The sequence below is a fragment of the Rhinoraja longicauda genome, chromosome 1 (assembly GCF_053455715.1).
Source record: "Rhinoraja longicauda isolate Sanriku21f chromosome 1, sRhiLon1.1, whole genome shotgun sequence".
Classification (NCBI taxonomy): domain Eukaryota; kingdom Metazoa; phylum Chordata; class Chondrichthyes; order Rajiformes; family Arhynchobatidae; genus Rhinoraja; species Rhinoraja longicauda.
Window position 1 is genome coordinate 38,906,448 of NC_135953.1, and position 24,064 is coordinate 38,930,511.

A 24,064-nucleotide genomic window follows, 5' to 3' on the forward strand; every position below is an offset into this window, starting at 1 on the left:
TCGATTGTTGGCATTGACTCAGTGGGCCGAAGGCCCTGTTTCCACACTGTATCTCTAAATGAATCTAAAGAAAATCTGCCATTTCTGTGCCCTTATTTCTTTAGTCGGTCTATATCCCCTGTGTACTTTGAACGCCTTTGTCACTGCCAGCAACTCCAATAATCTTAGTGTTATCTGCAATCTTACTAAACCAACTCATCTACATTCATGTCCAAGTCATTTATGTACATCATGAACGATAGAGGTCTCAGCAGTCAGGCGAATTGTGAAGCTGGAGGGAGGGGGAGGGTAGAAACCGGGAAATATGTACGTCCAGGTGGGGCACAGGTGGGGAGGGGGGGGTGGGGATTAAAGCGGGAGAAGAAGTGGGGAGGGGTTGTAGTTACCTGAAATTGGAGAATTCAATGTTAGTTAACTAAGACTAAAAGGTCTATATTATAAATGCTTTACTCGGATCTCACCTTGATCCTTGAGAAACAGGGGCGAAACATTTAAGCTAAGGTTACAACTGGGTCAGCCATGATTTTATTAAATGGCGGAGCAGGTTCATGGGACCCAATGGCTTACCTGTAACCCTAATTATATGTATCAATGGGTGGAGTAATGTGTTATTCTAAATGGATAAAGCAAGACATTCTGGGAGACCTTCCTAATCTGCAAATCTGGTTTGATCATTTGAAGCCAATAAAATAATTATGAGAAATGCGACAATACTAACAGAAACTATCCTTATTTCTGTTAGTCATGTGGTGATGCATCGAGACAATGAACCGATACCATCCCACATGATTGAGTTCAGGTACGATGATGACAAAACTAATGTTTCTGCATTGATGATTTTTGGCCATGACTAGGAAACCAGATTAGTACAGGGGCTTCACCACAACCGTTTTAGTCTACTTTCAGTCGATATTGAGACTTCTGGTCACAAAGGTGCAGTATATAATAGAGGTAATAGTTTAATTTGTCAGTTACACTGAACTGCCCAGATCAATAGTTGCTTGGTTACTATCTGTAAGTGTCGTCATACACCATTTTATTGCTGGAGGGTCCAAAGTGTTGGTTTTGTTGAAACTGCCATTAAATCGTAAAATATGTTATAAAATCGATAGGCCAACGGCAGTTTTCAAATTGTATTCAAGTGTTCGTGGAAGTGTTAATCCATTCTGCGCTCAACTACTGCACAATTTCTTGTAAATTTATATTTCAACTGTATTTTCAAAGGACAGAGATGAAGAGGATAATTTTGTACTTGGGAGTCTGCATTGCTGCTTTGAATTTGAATGTTACAGCTCAGGAAAACAGTAAGTCAAAGTGTTCTTTTTTGTATAGAATTGCATACAATAACAGTTCTTATATATAATTTGATAATACTATAATACACTTACATTTTTACAGTAAAAAAAAATTACAGTGTTGTAAAATATCACTTTAAGCACAAAACATTATTTTTAATGGATGATTTGCCAGGTTGTACAATTATAACTCAGGTCCATGGAATCATATCTTAATAAAATTCTGACAATCATTAAAAGCTCTTCAGAATTTCAAAGTGTTAACCATTGTGAATTTCTGTTGGAAAGCAAAGAATGTGTCAATGTGAGCAAATCATGTCTGTACCTCAATGAAATTAAGCAGATGCATACGAGCCATCCACATGAAACCCACTATAGCAGTTTAGATTTTTATATGAGGAGGTCTGAGGGGCTTGACTCTTCTGGTTATTTGTGGCATTTTATATTGTTTATGTTTGTAACAAAAAGATCTCCTTATAAATTATTTGGTAAGTAGAAACATGACTTACAAATATTACCTAGTTTCCAATTCTTTGGTTATTGAGGATCTAATCTTCAAAATGGCTCCTGCCTTTATTACCTTACAAAGTGACTTAAAACCATTTCCTTGGATGTAAAAGTTTTTGGGACAGACTGAGGTTGTCAAAGGCACTACATAAATGCATCAATTCTCCCCATTATAAATGGTATTAATGCTATCTTTAAAATTAAGGCGAAATACACGTTAAACCACTAAATAAATGGCAAGTCATTTTCTCTTCACTATTCAACCAATTCAGAGATATCTGTTAATGATCAACAAAGTACTTTCTGACGTTGGAACAGAGGTAATTAACTGCAGTATTAAAGAATGAATTGGACTTGATTTTCTCAAGCATTTGGAGCTTTACATTTAACTGAAGTATAAAAATTATAAATAAGTATTTTCGTTTAAACACAACAATTATGTTTCATTTAAACTTGCTTGGTCTCAGTGAAACACAGCTTTAAGCTGATTAAATTACTTGGAACAAGGAATATGCAGATACTCCTCCTTCATTTCCCTTGGAAGCTTTCGGCTAATTATTTCAGTGTCGGCTCCTTGCTAGATCACTGTACACTCCCAGGATCATGCTCTTCCATCTGCCGTGGCTATTTGTCCTCTTATGTGTCAAATATTTATTCAACTTTTTCTTAAACGAATCAATAGCTTTTGTCTTCATTGTTTCCTGTGGCTAAGCATTGTCTTGGAACTTCAATAGTCTTTCACAATTCATTCTTTTAAACTGCACAGTTGCCAAGGCGTGAGAGCGCAAGGAGGGGGCTAAGAAAGAAAGTGGCAGTGAGGGAACATAGGCAGAATTTTTAATTGATTGGCAATATCTTCTCAATTATAGCCTCGCACAATTTAGTTTTTTGAAACTTTATTGTTACCAAGGGATGAGGATGGGCTGGAGATTGGGAGGGGGTATGTAATGATGAAAGGAGAGGTAGGTTTGTGTAGGGCAGGCACTACTCAACGAGAAGGCAAGGGTACATTTACTGAATTATCTCAATCTATTCTATTTCTTTTCCATCCTGTGTCAGAGTAACACAGCAAGAGAAACCTGAGCTAAGTTGATTGGCGTGTGCTTTGGGCATGAAGGTAGGAATATCAAATAAGAAAAGGAAAAGAGAAAGTGAACAGCTTTTTGTCATTACCTAGATATTCCCAGTTCGATAATATGATCCAATCCCAGATGGTTTTTAATGGCTGAGGGATTTGTGGCTCACTTCTACTCATATTTCATATTTTTCTGTGGGAATTGTTGATTGAAACGTTACATAACAAAGAAATAAAAATCTAGAGATCCAATATCTTTATTTCAACTTTCTTTTCAACAAATGTATTATAAAATTACTAATCTTAAAAAGAGCACACCGGCTGACTAGAATCAGGAGCACTGTATGAAAGAAAGTTAAATACTGCCACAGAGAGGATGAAGTTTGCAAGTACACTGACACATAATCGTTTTACAAAAAAAAGACAAAGTACCTGAGAAAGAAACCATGCTGAACTTTCTCGTAAAACAACACCTTTTATAAAGCGAACACTTGATCTAATTGCATTTTTATTTATTATGAAAATACATGACTGTTGAAAAGTTTCAATATCCAAACCATGCTCTGCATAAAGGCAATTTTGTCCAAAGCTCAATTATCGTCTTTCCGAATTTGCACAAAAAAGGACAAAGGCCTCAATCTGAACTTGGTGTGAGACGGGCCACATTTTTAAAGGGTTAATTAGGGCAAAATTCTGTGGTGGGAGTGAGGATGCAACAAACTGAGTTCATTATTTCAAAGTCATGATATTGAATAAACTATGACAAAAATCATGTTTGTACCTGTGTGAACATGCCAGATCATGAGTAATCTCAGAAATAAATGGATTCAGGCCTATTCAACATTTGATTGGGAGGTAACATGGAAACCAAGTGCACTAGACTTGACCTGGCCATGAGGCTATTCTGCCTGAACTATTCTGCAAATTATCCCTCAGGTGCTCCACTGGTCAAAACTTCAGAACCAACTTTGACTTTGAGGAGCCCTTGAGGCGCATTTTGTTTTCATGGAAATGATAACTGCGAGAGGTATAAAACGGGTTCCTGATTTGCCCTCTCCTGTTTTATACTATCTCAATCGGCATGGTAGAGCAGCGGTAAAGTTTGTGCCTTCAAGCGCCAGAGTCCCGGGTTCTTGACCATGGGTGTTGTCTGTACGCAGTTTGACCTGTGTGGATTTTCTACGGGTGCTCCGGTTTCCTCCCACACTCCAAAGACATGCAGGTTTGTAGGTTAATTGGCTTCGGTAAAATTATAACTGTTCCCTAGTGTGTAGGATAGTGCTAGTGTACATGGATCACTCGGACTCGGTGGACCGAAGGGCCTGTTTCCACGCTGTTTCTCGAAACTAAACTAAACTGAAGTCCTATTCCTTATGTGAAATGTGATTAAACAGTAACAAACGGGCTTCCAGTAAACTCAACTGAAGATATGGAAAGATTAAGATTATTAAGGGGTTGGACACGTTAGAGGCAGGAAACATGTTCCCAATGTTGGGAGAGTCCAGAACAAGGGGCCACAGTTTAAGAATAAGGGGTAGGCTATTTAGAACTGAGATGAGGAAAAACTTTTTCAGTCAGAGAGTTGTGAATCTGTGGAATTCTCTGCCTCAGAAGGCAGTGGAGGCCAATTCTCTGAATGCATTCAAGAGAGAGCTGGATAGAGCTCTTAAGGATAGTGGAGTCAGGGGGTATGGGGAGAAGGCAGGAACGGGGTACTGTTCATTTCACTTTCATTTCACTGCACATCGTGTATGTGTATGTGACAAATAAATTTGACTTGACTTGACTTGATTGAGAATGATCAGCTATGATCACATCGAATGGCGGTGCTGGCTCGTAGGGCCGAATGGCCTCCTCCTGCACCTATTGTCTATTGTCTATTGATATGTAGCCTGGAGGAAAATGATGCATTCCCTATATGGCCTCTTTGAGTGAGGTTGTTAAATAAAGGAGGGTTGTGTAATCTATATTCAGTAATGACAACGTCACTCAATATTGCTCATATGAGTTTATTGCAGACAAATTGGACCTTTACTTGTAGTCTTCACAGAACAGAAACGTGGCAGAATAAAATAACATAATAAAATGAAATAACAATAAATATAATAAATTGATATAATAATAAATGGTCGCACGGTGTAGAGTCATAGAGTCATAGAGTCCTACAGCACAGAAAGAGGCCCTTCGGCCCATCGTGTCCGCGCCGCCCGTTACCAAACACAGTCTAATTTTAATCCCATTTTCCCGCATTTGGACCGTAGCCCTGAATGTTGTAGCATTTCAAGTGACCATCCAAATGCCTCTTAAACGTTGTGAGTGTTCCCGCCTCCACCACCACCCCAGGCAGTGAGTTCCAGACTCCAACCACCCTCTGGGTGAAAAAGTTCTTTCTCACATCCCCCCGAAACCTCCCTCTCCTCACCCTGTATCTATGTCCCCTCGTTGTTGAACCTTCCACCAGTGGAAGAAGTTCCCCGCCATCTATCTTATCTATGCCCCTCATGATCTTGTACACCTCGATCATGTCCCCTCTCAGCCTTCTCTGCTCCAGGGAAAACAACCCCAGTCTGCTCAGTCTCTCCTCATAGCCGAGGCCCTTCATCCCTGGCAGCATCCTGGTGAATCTCCTCTGCACCCTCTCCAAAGCTATCACATCCTTTCTATAATGTGGTGACCAGAACTGTACACAATACTCCAGCTGTGGCCTCACCAGTGTTCCGTACAATTCCATCATTACCCCCCTACTTTTATATTCGATGCCCCGGCTAACACTAGGTAACACAGTGTACTGGGGCAATAACACTAGGAGCACAAAATTAAAACAAAAAATAAATCCATGTATAAGTGATAATGTCCCGCAGCTGAGGATGTTCAGAATTTACCAAAAATATATGTAGAAAATATACAAATAATAAACATCACAACATTTTCCATTTAATCTGTGGGATTGTCTGCTGCAGAAGGCAGTGGAGGCCAATTCACTGGATATATTCAAGAGTTAGGTATGGGTGTTTCCGTAAATAAGGGTGCCAACCTGTGACATGGGTGGCCAAATTTGAAAGTTATTAAATCATAATGAAATACCATAGCATTTTAAAAAATGCCTACCTATGATCCTTTTGAGCTAATTTGTGATCAAAATCGACCAAAATGTGACCAAAATTTAATACCGTCAAAATTGAAAAAAGAATTGAGAATTTTTTTTTTTATAAGACATATGGGACACTGTGTCTTATACTGATTTCTAAGCTCCCTTACAAAATGTCGGCACGAACCTCACCACGAGGCCTGTAGTTCAGGTCAGGGTCATTACAATTGCGTTGTTAAAAAAAATTTAAATCGCGATGAGAGTTAAAAAAACGGGACTACAGAACAAAGATACTAGAGGAACAAGATAGACCACTCGACCCTAAAAACTGTAGTACGTCATGGCGCCATTTTAGTTGGCAGAAGCTTGCAGAAACATTTAAAAAGAAAAATAACAAAAATCTGTGAATTGATAGATGAGATATATTCTGCATTTTAATGGTATCATCCGACATGCTGTTCCCCCAAAACACTGATTACAGTGCGAGAGGCATAACGAACGGTGGGTTTTGCCTACTAAAATGCGGACGTTCCGCTCCTTTGCGTACTACACTTCAGTATAGGCGATTTCAACGGAGTGGTCCATCTTGTTCCTCTAGTATCTTTGCTACAGAATAAGACATCCATAAAATAGGTGAGCAAACTAGATTTTTATTCCATGATTTTAAGTTCTATTCATTATTAAGTATTTCAATGGGAAGCTTAAACACAAAATATAAATAATAAGAAAAACAATAAATATAAAAACGGTTACTCTGCTTTTAATTCACACATTTCACACGTGGCCAAAGTGGCACTGCCACTCACGTTTTGGTGCAAAAACATGGGGCATTAGAAAACCATTTTATCGGGTGATAAATGATGAAAATCATAAGCATAATCAGAATTTGGCTTATATAGCGTTAATTAATTGCAAAATTAATGTAATCTTTCTGGTATAAATTAGCCTGAGGATTTGATGAAATCCTGCTTGAAAAATGGCACAAAAAAAGGCAAGAAAACACAGGGACGCATATCTGATATTTTTCTTTGTGAAAACAGATTCATTTATTTTTGCTTCATCTCATTATTTTGGCTATACACCATGATCTATACTACTTAAAATACAGGATATTGTAGCGGGTGAGTGTACAAACCTACAATAAGGCGAGAACAATAGACAATAGACAATAGGTGCAGGAGTAGGCCATCCGGCCCTTCGAGCCAGCACCACCATTCAAGGAGCCAGGTGAATTCCGCAAGGATTGTTTAATTAACTCGAAAACCACTACCGTTCGCTTCAGTGGGAGACTGAAGACTCACCCACTACAATATGAAACAATGGGAATATTACATAAAAACAGGAAAATAACAGGAAAATAAGTTTGGAGACCTTCAGTTTCACTACTGAGTGCTGTATTTATGGAGACACCCATATAGCTCAAGGCTAAAGGAATCAAGGGATATGGGGAGAAAGCCGGAACGGGGTACTGATTTTGGATGATCAGCCATGATCATATTGAATGGTGGTGCTGGCTCACAGGGCCGAATGGCCTACTCCTGCACCTATTTTCTATGTTTCTAAGTTTCTATGAATCAGTTTAATGAAAACAAGTGCAATATTCACCTGAAGCACATGGAAAATGTTGGTTTGCAGGTGGGGGACGTAGCCTCTGCTATCAAGCTCATCTTTATCCTTAAATGGTATTGACATGTTCGAACTTTGAACAGGATACGGTAGATCAAAGTTGCTGGAATGACTAAGACTATTGAAATTTGAAACAGGAAACAAGACAGAAAAATAGGAGCAGACATTGGCCATTTTGCCTCTGAACCTCTCATAATTCATCAAGCTTCCACCTTTCCACCTCATTGCCATTTCCCCTCATTTATCCCCACTTCCCTTGATTCTATGTCGGGAATCTATTGACCTCCATCACGACTGAGTCTTCAAAGCTCTGTGGACAGAGAATTCCTCTTAGTCTAAAATAGCCTATTCCTTAAAGTGAGACTGTGATACTGATTCTAGATTCCTTGGGGAAATATTCTCCCCGCATCCAACCAGTTGAACCTTGTAGAAATGTTGTAAACTTCAATAGATTTCCTCTCATTGTTTGAGCGCGGGAGAATACTAGCCTTATTTCCATAATCTTTCTTCATAAGGCAAATCTCCCAATCCTGGATCCAGTCTAAAAACTCTTTGCTGGATTCGAACTATAACAAAAACACATTAAAACTGTACATAAAACTCAAGTATATTCACATTAAGGCCCTCTACAATTATAGTAATTGACATCCCAACTTAGATTATCTAATAATGCACACACAAAAAATCAAATGTGTAATGTTGCTATGCCATAGAACAGTACAGCGCAGCTCTTAATGTCTATACCAAACATGATGTCAAGGCCAAATCTTATCTGCCTGCACATAATCCATATCCCTCTATTCCCTGCATATCCATACACCTATCCAAACGTCTCTTAAATACGATCGATACGATACGATAGAACTTTATTTATCCCAGGAGGGAAATTAATTTGCCAACAGTCATAGAAAATGCAAAATACATGAAACATGAAAATAAAGTGACAAGTGGTAAGGCTTTGGGGATGTGCAAAGATTGAGGAGGTGGAGGGAGGGGGAGGTCAGTCCCAGTCTCAGTCTACCCCACGACAGAAGGGAGAGGAGTTGTAAAGTTTCATAGCCACACGAAGAAGGATTTCCTGTGGTGCTCTGTACTGCATCTTGACGGAACCAGTCTGTTGCTGAAGGTACTCCTCAGGTTGATCAGTGTGACATGGAGGGGGTGAGCTGTATTGTCCGGGATGCTCCACAGTTTGAGGAGCATCCTCCCCTCCAAGCATCCTCCCCTCTCATGAATCCAACTCTGCCCCCAGGATGGAGCCAGCCTTCCTGGTGAGTTTGTTGATCCTACTGGTGTCCGCAGCCTTCGCCCTGCTGCCCCAGCACACAGCAGCGAAGAAGATGGCACTGGCTACCACCGATTGGTAGAACATCTGCAGCATCTCACTGCAGACATTGAAGGAGCGGAGCCTTCTCAAAAAGTACAGGTGGCTCTGTCCCTTCTTGTACAGGGCCTCAGCGTTCCTGGACCAGTCCAGTTTACGCTCCAGGTACACTCCCAGATATTTGTACTCCATGGTAAACTGCACATCCACAAAATTGATGGAGACAAGAGGACAGGGGTGTTCCTCTCCTCCTAAAGTCCACCACCAACTCCTTAGTCTTGTCGGTGTTGAGCTGCAGGTCATTCAGCCCACACCACTCAACAAAGCCATTGACTACACCTCTGTATTCAAAGGTATCACAAATTGCTGGAGTAACTCAGCAGGTCAGGCAGCATCTAGGAGAGAGGGAATGGGTGACGTTTCGGGTCGAGACTCTTCTTCAGACTGATGTCAGGGGGGTGGGACGAAGAAAGAATATAGGTGGTAGAACTGGGAAGGGGGAGGGGAAGAGAGGGACAGAGGAACTATCTAAAGTTGGAGAATTCAATGTTCATACCGCTGGGCTGTAAGCTGCCCAAGCGAAATATGAGGTGCTGTTCCTCCAATTTCCGGTGGGCCTCATTATGGCACTGGAGGAGGCCCATGACAGAAAGGTCAGACTGGGAGTGGGAGGGGGAGTTGAAGTGCCCGGGAGATCAGGTTGGTTAAGGCGGACTGAGCGAAGGTGTTGAGCGAAACGATCGCCGAGCTTGCGTTTGGTCTACACACCTCTGTATTCAGATTCCTTCCCCTCACTGATGCAGCCCACAATTGCAGAATCATCGGAAAACCTCTGCAGGTAGCAGGAGGTGGAGTTATATCTGAAGTCCGAGGTGTAGATGACAAACAGGAAGGAGAGCGGACCATCCCCTGTGGGGCCTAAGTGTTGCTCACCACCATGTCCAAGACACAGTTCTGTAGCCTGACATACTGTGGTCGTCCAGCCAGGTAGTTGGTGATCCAGGACACCAATAGAGCATCCACCCGTATCCTCGTCAGTTGTTCCCTAGCAATTGCAGGCCGGATCATTGTTAAAAGCATTAGAGAAGTCAAAGCATGACTCTCACGATGCTTCCCAGCTTATCCAGGTTTGCGTAGGAACGATGGAGCAGGTGGATGATGGCGTCCTCAACCCCCATCTTTGCTTGGTAAGCGAACTGCAGGAGGTCCAGGTAGGGTTTAACTAGGGGTCACATGTGAGTGAGCATCAGCCTCTCCAGAGACTTCATGATCCCACATTCTTATCTGCCTCATCCACTGCCGTGGCAATGCGTTCCAGGATCGCACTACCCTCACCACCCTCCTTTAACCTCTGCCCCACTCACAATAAAACTATGCCCTCTAGAATATGATTTTTCCATCCTGGGAAATAGATTCTGACTGTCTACGCTATCACCGCTTCTCATAATTTTATATACTTCTAGCTGGTCTCCCCGCAAACTCTGGCGCTTTGGAGAAGACAACCCAATTCTGTCCAACCTCCCCCTGTAGCTGATATTCCCTAATCCAGGCATCATTGTTGTAAGGTTCCTCTGCACCCTTTCCAAATCCTCCACATCCTTCCTGTAGTGTGGCGACCAGAACTGCACATAATACTCAAATGCAAAGTTCACATTTTGTCTTCCTGACTCCATGTTCTATAATATCCTGACCATATATGCCCTCTTTACCACTCTATCTATTTGTGTTGACATTTTCAGGGAGTTATGGACTTCAACCCCAAGATCCCTGTGTAAATTAATGCTCTTAAAGTTCTTAATGCCATTAATTGTATTCCAACCCAAAAGATCACCTATTCTTTTTCTCTCGAGATGCTGCCTGACCTGCTCATAAACCTTTCCTATTCATGTACTGTGCAAAAGCCTTTTAAATGCTGTTATAATACCGGCCTCGACTACCTCCACTGACAGTTCATTCCATATACCCACCTCCCTCTGTGTGAAAAAGTTGCTCCTCCAGTTCCTATCAAATCTTTCCCCTCTTACCTTAAACCTAAGTTCTCTGGTTCTTGATTCCCCTACTCTGGGTAAAAGATGTTGTGCATTCACCCTATCTATTTGTCTCATGATGGATTGGAGGTGACAACTTGCAGGCACAGTAGATTCATTGTGGACCAAATTATTGTTCATAATGATGGATAGTTTGCCGATCAAGGAAATTACTTTGCTCTGGGAGGCATGGGACATCTTGAACACTTTTGGAGCTACACAGATTCAGGCAAGTGGAGATCATTTCATGTGAAATTTAATGTGGAAAATTAGAAGGTGGGGCATTATACCATAGAATATCTATATTCTTATATGCTTTTGTTCCCATATTATTTATGTGATGGGTCAACTTTCCAGTGAAAGTTTTGGTCAAAAGTGACTCCAATAACGTTATTGCCGAAGGAATTGACAATGAAAATTTTGTTGCATATCTAGAGGTTGTGGTTAACCTATCTCTTAGTGAAGATGAATATTTACTGGCAGTTATGTGGACATCTGTCCAGATCTGAATGTTGCTCAGGTTTTGAAGCATGGGAACATGGAGCTGAGAAAACCCTGGTCAACCATCAGCAAACATCCCAACATCTACCTCTGATAAAGGGAATGTTATAACAAGACTATGAGAAGCAAGAGTTGTCTATTTAACCCCTTGTGCATGCACCCTATTCAATAAGATCATCAGTGATTCTTTCCAATGCACTTAAATGAGAAGACAGCTGAAGATGCTTGGGACATTGTCCTTGTATGGTGCTAGGGAACTATTTGTTTTCTGTTCTGTAAATGTTCAGGCATGCAGAAAAGCAAGATATTTGTGACCTGTTGAATCAAATTCAAACAGGAGATAATGAATTTTCAAAACAGATCTTCCAGATGGCCAAATAACACACTGGGAACTCAGTCCTTGATGAAGTTGTTCACGACAAAACTTTTCCCCACCACAAAAATATGAAGTAAAATGAACCAAATAATAATTAAGTAAATATTTACGTCTACAGCATTCAGAATTGACTTCAAACATAGGAATTGTTGAGTGGTCGTATTACCTTCTGAGTGTATTTTAAGATCACCGTCGATGACTCTGAGCCCAGTTTCCCAATATTTTATTCCATCGTATGAATATTTGCAGAGGAAGTGCTAAATTGATAGAAATGAACTTATATGACAACATTGAATTACAACAAACCTTTTCAACATTTTTGTGTCTATCAACGGTGGAAAAGCATGAGCAGTTAAAAAAGGGACTTTTCATTCTTCACTCTTGAAATTTACAAGATGTAATTGTGGCTTTATTTGTTCTTTGTCCCTTTACCAGAAGTGATAAAAAGAATTTGCCTTTATGTACTGTTTTTCACTCTCTCGGTGTAGTTTAAATGTTCGTGAAGCCAATGAAGCACAATGTAGCTACTGCAATAATGCAAAAGTAACACCAACTTGTGCAACTTTTATTGTGACAGTAAGGGACATGACTGATTAGATAAAAGTGACCTAGAGAAAAAACACGCATTGGTAAAGATGGTCTGATCAATCACTCTGAAGACTGTATGGTGAATAAGGATGGATAGATTGGATTATGCACCAGAAAATGACCTTTAAGATTTTGATTTAAATAGCTTTAATGCAGCAGAGGTACAACGTGATTTGTGTGCTTTAACTTTGGAGTTCCCAGAGAGATGTGTGTGATCCAGAGAACAACAATGCTTTCCAAGAAACAAGAGGGTAGGACAGAGCAAGTGAGGTTAAGAGAGCAAGAGTTTGGAGACAGAATTAACTGCTTGGTGAAGAAAGATGAGGTCGTTAATTTTGTTTAAGTACAGTGACACAGCAGTAGAGTTGCCGCCTTACAGCGCCAGAGACCTGGCGTTGATCCTGACTACGGTTGCTGTCTGTACAGAGTTTGTACATTCTCCCTGTGACCATGTGGGTTTTCCCTGGGTGCTCCCACACTCCAAAGACATACAGGTTTGTGGGTTAATTGGCTTTGGCAAAAATTGCAAAATTGTCCCAAGCGTGTAGGATAGTGCTAGTATATGGGGATTGTAGGTTGGCATGGACTCGGTGGGCCGAAGGGTCTGATTCCATGCTGTCTCTCTAAACTAAACTAAACTAAACTAAACATGATAAGGCACAACCAGCATATGAGCAAGACCCTTTTTTCAAACGGTGTAAACTTGTGACCGAGAAATGACAAAATGTATCTAATGATGGATGGAACAGTGGTACAGCTGGCAGGTTTGATCCTGTTCTCAGGTGCCACCTCTGTGCATTTTACACATTTTCTCTGTGATTGCATGGGTTTCATCCGGGTGCTCCGGTTTTTTCTCTGTAGTCTATAGGAAGTGGATGTGGAAATGGGATAACATGGAACTAATGTCAATGGTTGATCACTGGTGGATGCAAACTCGATGGTCCAAGGGGCCTGTTTCCATGCTGTATCTGTCAATAAATTGATCAGAATGCAACTATTAACTAAAGAACAAAACATTCTTGTTTCTCCGATCACAGGTGAAATTTGCAACGAACCTAAGGATATTGGATGGGAAACAGATCCTAATTTAAAGAATTTTGAATGGTTCTATTCGAAAGATGAAGACAAATGCCAACCATTTTTCTATAATGGGGCAGGAGGAAACAGAAACAGATTTTCTAATGAGACACATTGTTTGAAAACCTGTTCTGGCAAATATAGTGAACTATTTCCAGAAGATGGTAAGTTTGCCATTTACAGTGATGTCTATTTTAGAATTAAAGATTTATTTTTAAGTAAAAGGGTAACAAATGAAGTTTCTGACTGCTTTCTGAGTTGATTAGACACAAAATCAAAAAGAGGGGTACATGGGTGGAATTTTTAAAAAAAAATGTAGCTTTAAATAAATGTAACTTTAAATTGAAACGTATATTAGTATATTTTTGTCTACAAATCACACTGGAAAAGATAATACCAAACTGAGCTATCAGACGGACACCCTGTAAAAGGGATCGAAATGGTGAAGCAAATTTTTTTTTTAAAGTATATGAAGTCAGAGATGAGAAAGTGCACTTCCTCACCTTCAATTCTGTTTTTTAAATAGATTTGAACAGGGTTAATGCTTTATTTTTTTAAAAAGCTTATTTCTTAAAAAAATACCCACACTATTGGAATTGAATTTGATTTCCATGGAGGTTTCTCAGAAGTTACAATGGGTAATTGGAAAACTTCCGTGGAAATTCAATTCTTTCATCGTCATATAACTGAAAACTTTGAGGAAGAAATGATGGCTGATGGCTGTTATTTAAAAAATGTAATGAATACCTCTATGAAGTATTGAAATTGAAAATAATTTATAAAATGATTAAAAGATGATGTGGGTACATCACCAGTCGCATTTGGAACATTATTTATTTCTATAAAACCTAAATTCATAGAATAATAGTTGTAGAGTTGTACAACATAGAAATAGGCCATTCAGGATATTGTGTCTATGTTGATTATCATGATTATCCATACTCATTCCATTGCCTGCATTAATTCCATATTCCTCTATTCTTGCTCATCCAAATTTCTGTCCAGATGTCACTTAAACATTCTATTCCTACCTCCATCACTTCCTCTGGAAGTTCATTCCTGATGCAAGCTCTTTGACTGATATTGTTACTCCTCATGACCCCTTTAAACCTTCTCCCACTCACCTTAAACCTTTTCCTCTAGCTTTAGACCCCCTACCAGGGGAAACCTGCACTGGCTAGTTCCACTATCTATGCCTCTCATAATTGTATATATCTCTATCATGTTACCTCTAGTCTTGTTTGCTCCAGCAAAAACTGACCTGACCTGTCCAATCTCTCCTGATAACTCAAACTCTCCAATCAAAGCAACATCCTAGTGAATCTTTTCTGTTCCCTCGCCAGTTTAATCACATACTTCCCATAGTGTGGTGACAATAACTTCATAAAATACTCCAAAAGAGACCCAGCCAATACTTTTTACAACTGCAACACAATGTCCCAACTCTTACATCTATGCTCAATATATCTGCTGAAGAAAGCAAGCATGTCATACGTTCTATCCAACACCTTGTCTACCTGTTTTGCCACTTTCATGGAATTATGTAGTTATACTCCAAGGTCTCTTTGTTCATCTGCACTCAAGTCAAGTCAAGTCAAGTTTATTTGTCACATACACATACACGATGTGCAGTGAAATGAAAGTGGTAATGCCTGCGGATTGTGCAAAAAAAAGAATTACAGTTACAGCATATAAATTAAAGTTAATACAGAGAAGACAAAATTTAGTCCCTGGAGTTATAATAGTTAACAGTCCTGATGGCCTGTGGGAAGAAACTCCGTCTCATCCTCTCCGTTTTCACAGCGTGACAGCGGAGGCGTTTGCCTGACCGTAGCAGCTGGAACAGTCCGTTGCTGGGGTGGCAGGGGTCCCTCATAATCTTGCTTGCTCTGGATCTGCACCTCCTGATGTATAGGTCCTCAATGTTCACTGTGTATATCCTGTCATTATACACAGCCATTCACTGTGTATATCTTGCCCTGGCTTAACTTCCAAAATGCATAATGTTGTACTTGTCTGAGTTAAATTCCATCTGCAATTCCTTAGCTCACTTTCCCAATTGATCTCAATCCTTCCATAACCTGAGACAATATTCTTCACTGTCCACAATACAACCAATATTGCAAACCTACCTGCAAACTTACTAATCATGCCACCTACATTGTCATTCAAATCATTATATAATTAATAGCAGATCACTCGTCACAGGTCTCCAATCTGAAAAAAACCCCACCATTTGTTCCAACACTCTGAATTTGCAGAGTTTGCAAATTAAACATAAGCCATGTATTTAATATTATTGAAAATAAAGTTTGTAGTTCTGGGCAACTGGAAATGACGAGGAAGGTACCGGGTCTATATACCTATTAAACAGTTGTCAGTAATGGCAAAACAAATGAGGATAGCTTCCACCACCAAAGTTTAACCAAAATAGTAAAGCCAAAATGGACAAAGTTGAAGTTTCTTTCCCAGCCAGAAGATAAGAAACATTTGATTTTTTTCGACAGCTAATGCATGTAAACTGCCTAAAGAACGAGGAGACTGCCGTGCCATGATACTGAGATGGTACTATGATGAGACCATGGGAGACTGTGATACATTTCTCTTCAGTGGATGTCATGGGAATGGAAATATATTCATAAGCAAGAAGAATTGTCGGAGTCTATGTGGTAAATAGTCATATTTTGATTTTGGCAGTTCCGAACGTTGTTAATGTTGACAATTATATTCAGATGTTTTATGTACTAAACGTTGAAGTATTCCACTTTTCAAATGTTGCAGTGTAGAAATAATTACTTCAACATTTTAAATAAAATATCTTGTAAATGTTTTGTTTGAATATTAGTAGTGAGTGGTCAACATAAATCCTCTGATGTATGTGCAATAAGTAAAATAATTATTGTGGTTCTTTGGAATAGTTGTAGCCACAAGCTTCTTTTGACACTGCATGCAAATAATTTTCAGCAAGGCCTTTATTGGTGGATGAGAATAAGGGTTAAATTTGCAGATATACTGATGTCCCGAGAGGTCAGTAAATACTGTTTCTGAATCCATCATCACTGCAGCTTCTGGGCTAGATCTCTCTACCCTCCATGATCTATAGAGAACGATGCCTTCGCCATCCTGTCTACCTGTGATGCCACATAGGAAGCATATTTTTCACCAATATGATCAATGAATTTGGATGCAAGGCACTTTGTGTAATCACTGCTCTTGCGTTCATGTGCGTTGGAATCGTTGTACCAGGCCATGATATTTTCCCAGTGAGGTACTGCACCCTATGACAGCTTTCTGTGTTTCTTGTGTGAGGACACCGCTGATGTCTCCCTGCATTTATACAATATCCTGACTTTCTATTGCACCAACCAAGGGATAACCTCCCATTTCCTCATATTATACTCAATGTGCCAGTCTTTCTTTCATTCACTTAACCTTATGTGTTAACTAACCCATCTATATATTTGTCCAAGATCTTTGAATATAGCTGATCCACTGAATCTCCAGCCACTACCTGGTCTGTTCCCAACAGTGAACAAAAACAGCTTCTCAACCAAATACTTAAGACATCTCTCTTGCATTTCAGTCCCTGTTACATCTAATAATATGCAGGGAATATGGAAATGGAGTGCTAATGTGCTAATGTGCAGGTAGAAGGGAGTATTATAATTTGGCATCATGTTCTGCACAGACTTTGTGGGATGAAGGGGTTGTTGCGGTACTACAATGTTTGTAAAATCTAAAGAGTGTCAGGGGTGAGTTGCAAATTTTTAGGCACTTTTCCACAAAATGTAATTTGTTGGCAGCTATTTATACTCTTGACAAAAGAATAGGAACAACCTTCCAGGGCTTATTATTGTGCAATATGCTGCCACCTGCGCAAACCGCAATGGTCTAGGTGTGTGCGTGAGTGCGTGCGTGCATGTTTGTGCACCCACATACACTGTGTAGGCATTTGTAAGTGTGTATGTGGAGCCATGTATAAAAAAATTGATACTCAAATGGAAAATAAAGATTTCACATGCAAATAAAGGGCCCTCAACTTTCAAATGTTCAGTCTTAAGAAGGGTCTTGACCCGAAACGTCACCAATTCCTTCTCTCCTGAGTTGCTGCCTGACCTGCTGAGTTACTCCAGCATTTTGTGTCTACCTTCGATTTGGACCAGCATCTGCAGTTATTTTCCTACATATTCAAATGTTCCTCAGTTAAAGTCAGCCTAATCAAGATTGGGGAACAGTAGTAAGAGTGGAAATTAGAAAGCATTATCAGCAATGAGAAAAAGAAACATTTTCACTTATTTATTATTTTTTTCCCTTAGCTACTGGGCATGGGCGGCGTTCTGGGGAAGAAGAAGTTGAGATTCAACAGAGAGATGAAGGTATTGTTAAATGAAAAATACATGTTCATGTTGAGTTTTGAAATTATTCTCATGGGATCATGGAGAAACATAACTGTTCCTTTAAACTTTGTTCAGGGCTAAAGAGGAAGAAAAGGCATAATTAAGAAATAATTAACATTTCGGAGGTCTCACCTACTCTTTAGTATTGTGAAAGAGATTAGTTTAGTTTCGAAATACAGCACGGAATCAGGCCCCTTGTGTCTTACAAATAAAGGGCTCTAACTGTCAAATGTTCCACATTTAAAGTTTTCAATCAGAGTCCATGCTACCTGTGGATAACAAATCACATTAGTTCTCTATTATCCCATTTTCTTATCAACTCCCTGCACATTAGGGGGAATTTTACAGAGGCCAAATAACCTACAAACTCGCACGTCCTTAGGATGTGGGAGGAAACCGGGGCCCCTGGAGAAAACCCATGCGATCACAGGGAGAAGGTGATAGAGAAGGTGCCCAGACAGCACCCCAGGTCAGAATCAAACCCGGATCTCTGGCACTGCGAGGCAGCACTCTATCATCTGCGCCACTGCGCCGCCCACCTCTAACAACGCATTCCAACCTCCAACACTCTCAGTGTAAACAAGTTTAATGAAGATGTGTGGGTCAAATTTATTTACACAGAGAGTATTGGAGTTTGGCACGCATTGCCAGGGGTGGTGGTGGAGGCAGATATGATGGTGGCATTTAAGAGACTTTTAGATAGGCACATGGAAGCGCGGGGAATAGAGCGATATGGATCATGTACGGCAGATGAGGTCAGTTTAATTAGGCATCATGTTTGGCAGAAGCATTGTGGGCTGAAGGTCCCATTCCTGTTCTGTACTGTTCTATGTTCTATTCACTTAGGACATTGATGATCTGAAACTCATGCTCACTTACCTGCTTTCCTCATACCCCTTGATAGATTCACTCAAATGTCTTGGACAGAAACTTCTCTTGCACCCCAATTCAATTTATTCATATTCCACCTTGTTTTGTTTACTGCAGTACAATGCAGCACAGTGGCAGAGCGTGCAGTTCTGATCGGCCCAATACGCAGCATGATATAATGTGAGGATAAATAGATCATCCACTTTTATTGAGGGTAGTTGACCATAAATCATTGTCACCACTCTGAGCAGAATTTCTCTTTCTCCTTCAAAATTATGTCATTGGACCTTTTGATGCCACCTGCAAAGACCCGCAGTACTTCAGTTTCAGTCTAATTCCAAAATACATCAAGTCCCTCAGTTGGACATTGGGCAATTGATTCTCCATTTTAGTTTATGTGCCTCTATTCTTCCTATACAATAATCATTATATCTCTCAACAAACAACAGGAGAGCATGTGTCGGAAGGAATTGCAAATGGCTGGTTTATACTGAAGATAGGCACAAAATGCAGGAGTAACAGCAGGTCAGGAAGCATCTCTCGAGAAAAAGAATAAGTGGCATTTCAGGGTGGAACTCTTCTTCAGATTTCTTTCTGAAACATCACTTATCCCTTTACTCTAGAGTTGCTGCCTGACCCATTGAGTTACTCCAGCATTTTGTGTCGAACAGGGGAACACGCGTGTTGAATCTTATTGTTTCACAGATTATGCAATTTCTGGAAATAACTCTACTTAAACTTGTGTCCTTCCACTTTCCAGGTGATACTGCTGCAATTGTGTTTGGATGTCTTTTTGGCATTACAGTCATTGCCTTCGTGGCTGTATTTGTGATTCGGAGGTATGCCAACCAGATTCAGACCTAACGATATTAACGATGTTTAAACATTTGAGCTTTTTAAAATGCATATTGTTTCATTATACTAGAAAAAGCAATAATTGAGAGGCATCTGGCATTTCAAAATGACTAATTATTTCATCTACCTCTGGGAAAAATAAATTAAATAATAAGTGTATAAGATAAAAAGACATGGATGAAGCCCAGTGGGAAATGAAAACTGAACTGGATCTGTGGACATCAATTTGAAAGTTATAACTTTTTTGGAGACAACCCCTCACTTGCATGTACCTAGGCAGGTCCACAGCTTTCTAAACATGCACTTCAAATTACAGTCAAGCAAGTAGGTATTAGCGTTCTGCACAGATAGAAAATTAATTTGTAGCTGCAGAGCAAATAGAGCCTTAAACATTTGGAAATGAGTCCAAGGTGTAAATTAAGATGCGGATTATTTGATTTCTGTCAAGACCAGCAGATGCCTTATCATTGTACCCATGTGCCTACACCTCGAGTTCCAGGCAAGAACCCCTCACTCCCCTCCCCCCTCTCCCTCCACCAATGACCCATTCAAGTTCAACACTTCCCATCCTCATGAACACCAGCCACGCCTTTCACCCCCTCTTGACTTTTTCATTTCCATTAGTTGTTAACATAGAAACATGGAAACATAGAAAATAGGTGCAGGAGGAGGCAATTTGGCCCTTCGAGCCAGCACCGCCATTCATTGTGATCATGGCTGAACATCCACAATCAGTAACCCGTGCCTGCCTTCTCCCCATATCCCTTGATTCCGCTCGCCCCTAGAGCTCTATCTAACTCTCTCTTAAAGCCATCCAATGATTTGGCCTCCACTGCCCTCTGTGGCAGAGAATTCCACAAATTCACAATTCTCTGGGTGAAAAGTTCCTTCTCACCTCAGTTTTAAATGGCCTCCCCTTTATTCTAAGACTGTGGCCCTTGGTTCTGGACTCGCCCAACGTTGGGAACATTTTTCCTGCATCTAGCTTGTCCATTCCTTTTATAATTTTATATGTCTCTATAAGATCCCCTCTCATCCTTCTAAACTCCAGTGAATACAAGCCTAGTCTTTTCAATCTTTCCTCGTATGACAGTCCCGCCATCCCAGGGATCAATCTCGTGAGCCTACACTGCACTGCCTCAATTACAAGGATGTCCTTCTTCAAATTAGGAGAAACTGTACACAATACTCCAGATGTGGTCTTACCTATACAACTGCCGAAGAACCTCTTTACTCCTATACTGTGACATCAACCACCTCAACTTCCCTACCCGTCATCTACTCTAACTTCAACCCATCCAAATGCACAGCACTCCACACACTCTACACTGGTCTCAACCCACAGTCAAGAGCAATGCCATTTTAATTTAGCGGACTGACTTCTACCTTGCGATCTGTTGTGTTCCCATATCAACAGGGGGTTTGATATCTCCTCTGTTTTACTTCTGGGGCTGTTCTTGACATATTTTTGTTTAGTTTCTCTTTGGGCCATTGAAAGGATTATAATGCATTTTAAATAAACCATTTAATGATGGTTCAAATAGTGTTGAGATGAATGTTATGTAATCGTTTTAATTTATATGCTAAAATGTGTAGAGGTTATTTCAACCTGATAGGTTAAAATGATAAATAATGTCACAACAGTTCATTGGAAATATAATCATCACTGCTATATTTTTTTACATGTTACATAATACATACGTTCTCTTCATTAGGAGGAAGCACAAAAGTCAATCAAAGAAATCAAAGAGTACAGAAGTAGAGATGAAATAAACAGCTCATCATGTTCATGCAGAAATAACTGTTTCCTGAAGACGTATTATTATTGGTTGGCAAGATTACGTGAATTTCTTCTTTTTTAGATAATGATTTTGTACACTGACTTTTTTAAGCTTGACAAAAAACAATGTTTTGTGCCAAATGCTCTAAATTTCTCCATGTGCTACTTTTTTCATAACTGCAAAGAACATAATTCAAGCGTTTTATTATTAGCAGTAAATCATACCAAATGTAATAAATAATTAATTATACATTGTAAAAGGGCAAATTGGAACTTGATTATGTTTGTGTATATCTATCTTTTGACAGAACTTTGACAAAGTGAGATCTTGGACCCCATTTGTGCTTTGATTACTTTTCTGTGAAATTAATGAAATTACAATCTGAAAATAACTCACACAGAGGATGTTTGGTAAAATACAGAGCAAAATGAGAGTATTCTAAATTATGAATTTTTGTAACTGAAATAAACAAGAGTACATTTTTAGTTTTGTGCTATACATGGGCACTAACCATAAATCAGCTCTCTGAGTAAAGTCAAACTGTGGTATAGCCATGTAAGTATAACCCACATGGTATCACCTTTTCAATATATTTGAATCTAAAATGGAAGAGCCTTTAAAAGAAATTGCATCAATATCTTGCTCAAAGCAATGTTCATATTATTGAATATCATTAGACTTAAGCACCATGTAATACAAGTGATTGCTTCTTCTTTATTGTTACATTCCTTGCATTTTTTAAAACTATGTGAACAGACAGGAGCACTGAATTACGTCCTTTTGAACAATTAAGCAAAAGAGCATGGGCCCAATTTACAAATATTCACTGATAGTACTGTACTGAAATATAATGTTCATGCATTTATTCTGAGAATATGAGTGGCAAACACCAATTGACAGGAGGGGATACAGGGAAGTCCTCCCTGACTGAATGTTATCCACTCCCTCATTCAAGTCCCTTTGCACTTATGTTTGCAACAGTTCCTGGAGTACCTCATGAATTATATTAACGTCATCTTTCTTAGACTTTGTGCAAGTCAACCAAGAATACATGTTATGTTTCAAGTTGCGTCCTTTCAAGACCTCAAACTGTATCATCCCAAAAGATTGGGTGTGATCAAGTACCATAATACACAAGAATCACTACAACTTGTGGCCTTAAAGGGATTTCACAGTCAGCACCAGTCCATATGAACATCAGAATGATGTTAGGAAAGAAAACTGCAGATGCTGGTTCAAATCGAAGGTAGACACAAAATGCTGGAGTAACTCAGCGGGTCAGACAGCATCTCTGGAGAGAAGGAATGCTGAGTTACTCCAGCATTTTGTGTCTACATTCAGAATGATGTTATGTGCATTTTTTTAGATTTAGATTTGGAGATACAGCGCGGAAACAGGCCCTTCGGCCCACCGAGTCCGCGCTGCCCAGCAATCCCCGCACATTAACACTATCCTACACTTTTCATATTGTTGCAAATTTTCATAATGTTGCTTTCTTGCTAAACTTACTATGCTTTAAGAGATCTTCCAATACATTAAAAAATATATACTTAATCTCCATGCACGCAATAAACTACAAGTAAGAAAATTCTATTACAAGGATTATGATGAGGTTGGAATTGTTGGTATTTCTGTATATAAAGCCTAATGATTAATTCTTTCATTCTGGGTGGTTGTACATTTGAAAATTGGGTTTTTACATGTTATTCTAATAGTCAATTAATTAAACTATGATTTAACCATCCTAGTTAATTTTAAAGGAATTATTATGTTTTCATACCATGGACCATGAATCTTGTTTGTTAATGCAAAGAATATTGTGTTCAATGTTATGTATTTGAAATATCAAAATTGAAAATAAATCTGATGCAGCAGTGTCTATTATTTCATAAACCATAAATCTTATGCCATCTTCTTTTGCCATATTGGCTTGACAAATGTATTTGATGATTTTGCCCAATATTATTTTCTTTTTGTTGGTGTATCAAATTTATAATTGTAGTAACACACCTGGCATTGAAGGTTAAAGACTAGTAATAAATACATATGACTCCATTCAAGGATCACCATACAAAATTATACTAACTTATAAATAACTACAAACATGGTTCAAATCATCAAAGTGGCAATATGAGGCAAGGACTATTTAATTATTCCAATAAAATTAATGATAATCTGGAACAATATGTAAACAATTCTTTACAGATTATTCAGAAATTTACACAAAGGGTGGTGGATGTATGGAACAAGCTGCCAGAGGAGGTAGTTGAGGCTGGGACTATCCCAACATTTAAGAAACAGTTAGACAGGTACATGGAAAGGACAGGTTTGGAGGGATATGGGCCAAACGCGGGAAGGTGGGACTAGTGTAGCTGGGACATGGTGGTCGGTGTGGGCAAGTAGGGCAAAATGGCCTGTTTCCAAGCTGTATCACTCTATGACTCTAAATGGAATCATATGTTTGTAATCTTTTTCAACGTTAATTATCTGTAAACGTTAAATAAATTCTATTAGTTTATGTTTTTTACTATTGCATACGTTCAACAAGATGTAAGTCACAGATTAGGTCACAGAATGGAAAATCATGGTGAACCAAAGTTGGCCAAAATTTCAATCCCATGTGGGCATGCAGAACCCTGTATCGCTACTGAACGTTTCATCGAACTGAAAGGATATC

At 39.5% G+C, this 24,064-nt stretch overlaps 1 protein-coding gene across 1 annotated transcript; it reads left to right on the plus strand.

Moving 5' to 3' along the window:
• Positions 1 to 1,058: 1,058 nt before the first annotated feature.
• tfpil (tissue factor pathway inhibitor-like) lies at positions 1,059 to 23,784 on the plus strand. Its single transcript, XM_078409835.1, has 6 exons — positions 1,059 to 1,304; positions 13,445 to 13,648; positions 15,992 to 16,153; positions 17,801 to 17,860; positions 19,512 to 19,590; positions 21,322 to 23,784. The coding sequence occupies exons 1-6, from the start codon at positions 1,232 to 1,234 to the stop codon at positions 21,377 to 21,379; spliced, it is 636 nt and encodes a 211-aa protein (XP_078265961.1). The 5' UTR covers positions 1,059 to 1,231; the 3' UTR covers positions 21,380 to 23,784.
• Positions 23,785 to 24,064: the final 280 nt, after the last annotated feature.

Coding starts and splice junctions, on each gene's coding strand:
- tfpil (XM_078409835.1), top strand. CDS start 1,232: ATGAAGAGGATAATTTTGTACTTGGGAGTCTGCATTGCTGCTTTGAAT. Junction 1,305..13,444: donor TGTTACAGCTCAGGAAAACA/GTAAGTCAAAGT, acceptor CTCCGATCACAG/GTGAAATTTGCAACGAACCT. Junction 19,591..21,321: donor GCTGTATTTGTGATTCGGAG/GTATGCCAACCA, acceptor TCTCTTCATTAG/GAGGAAGCACAAAAGTCAAT.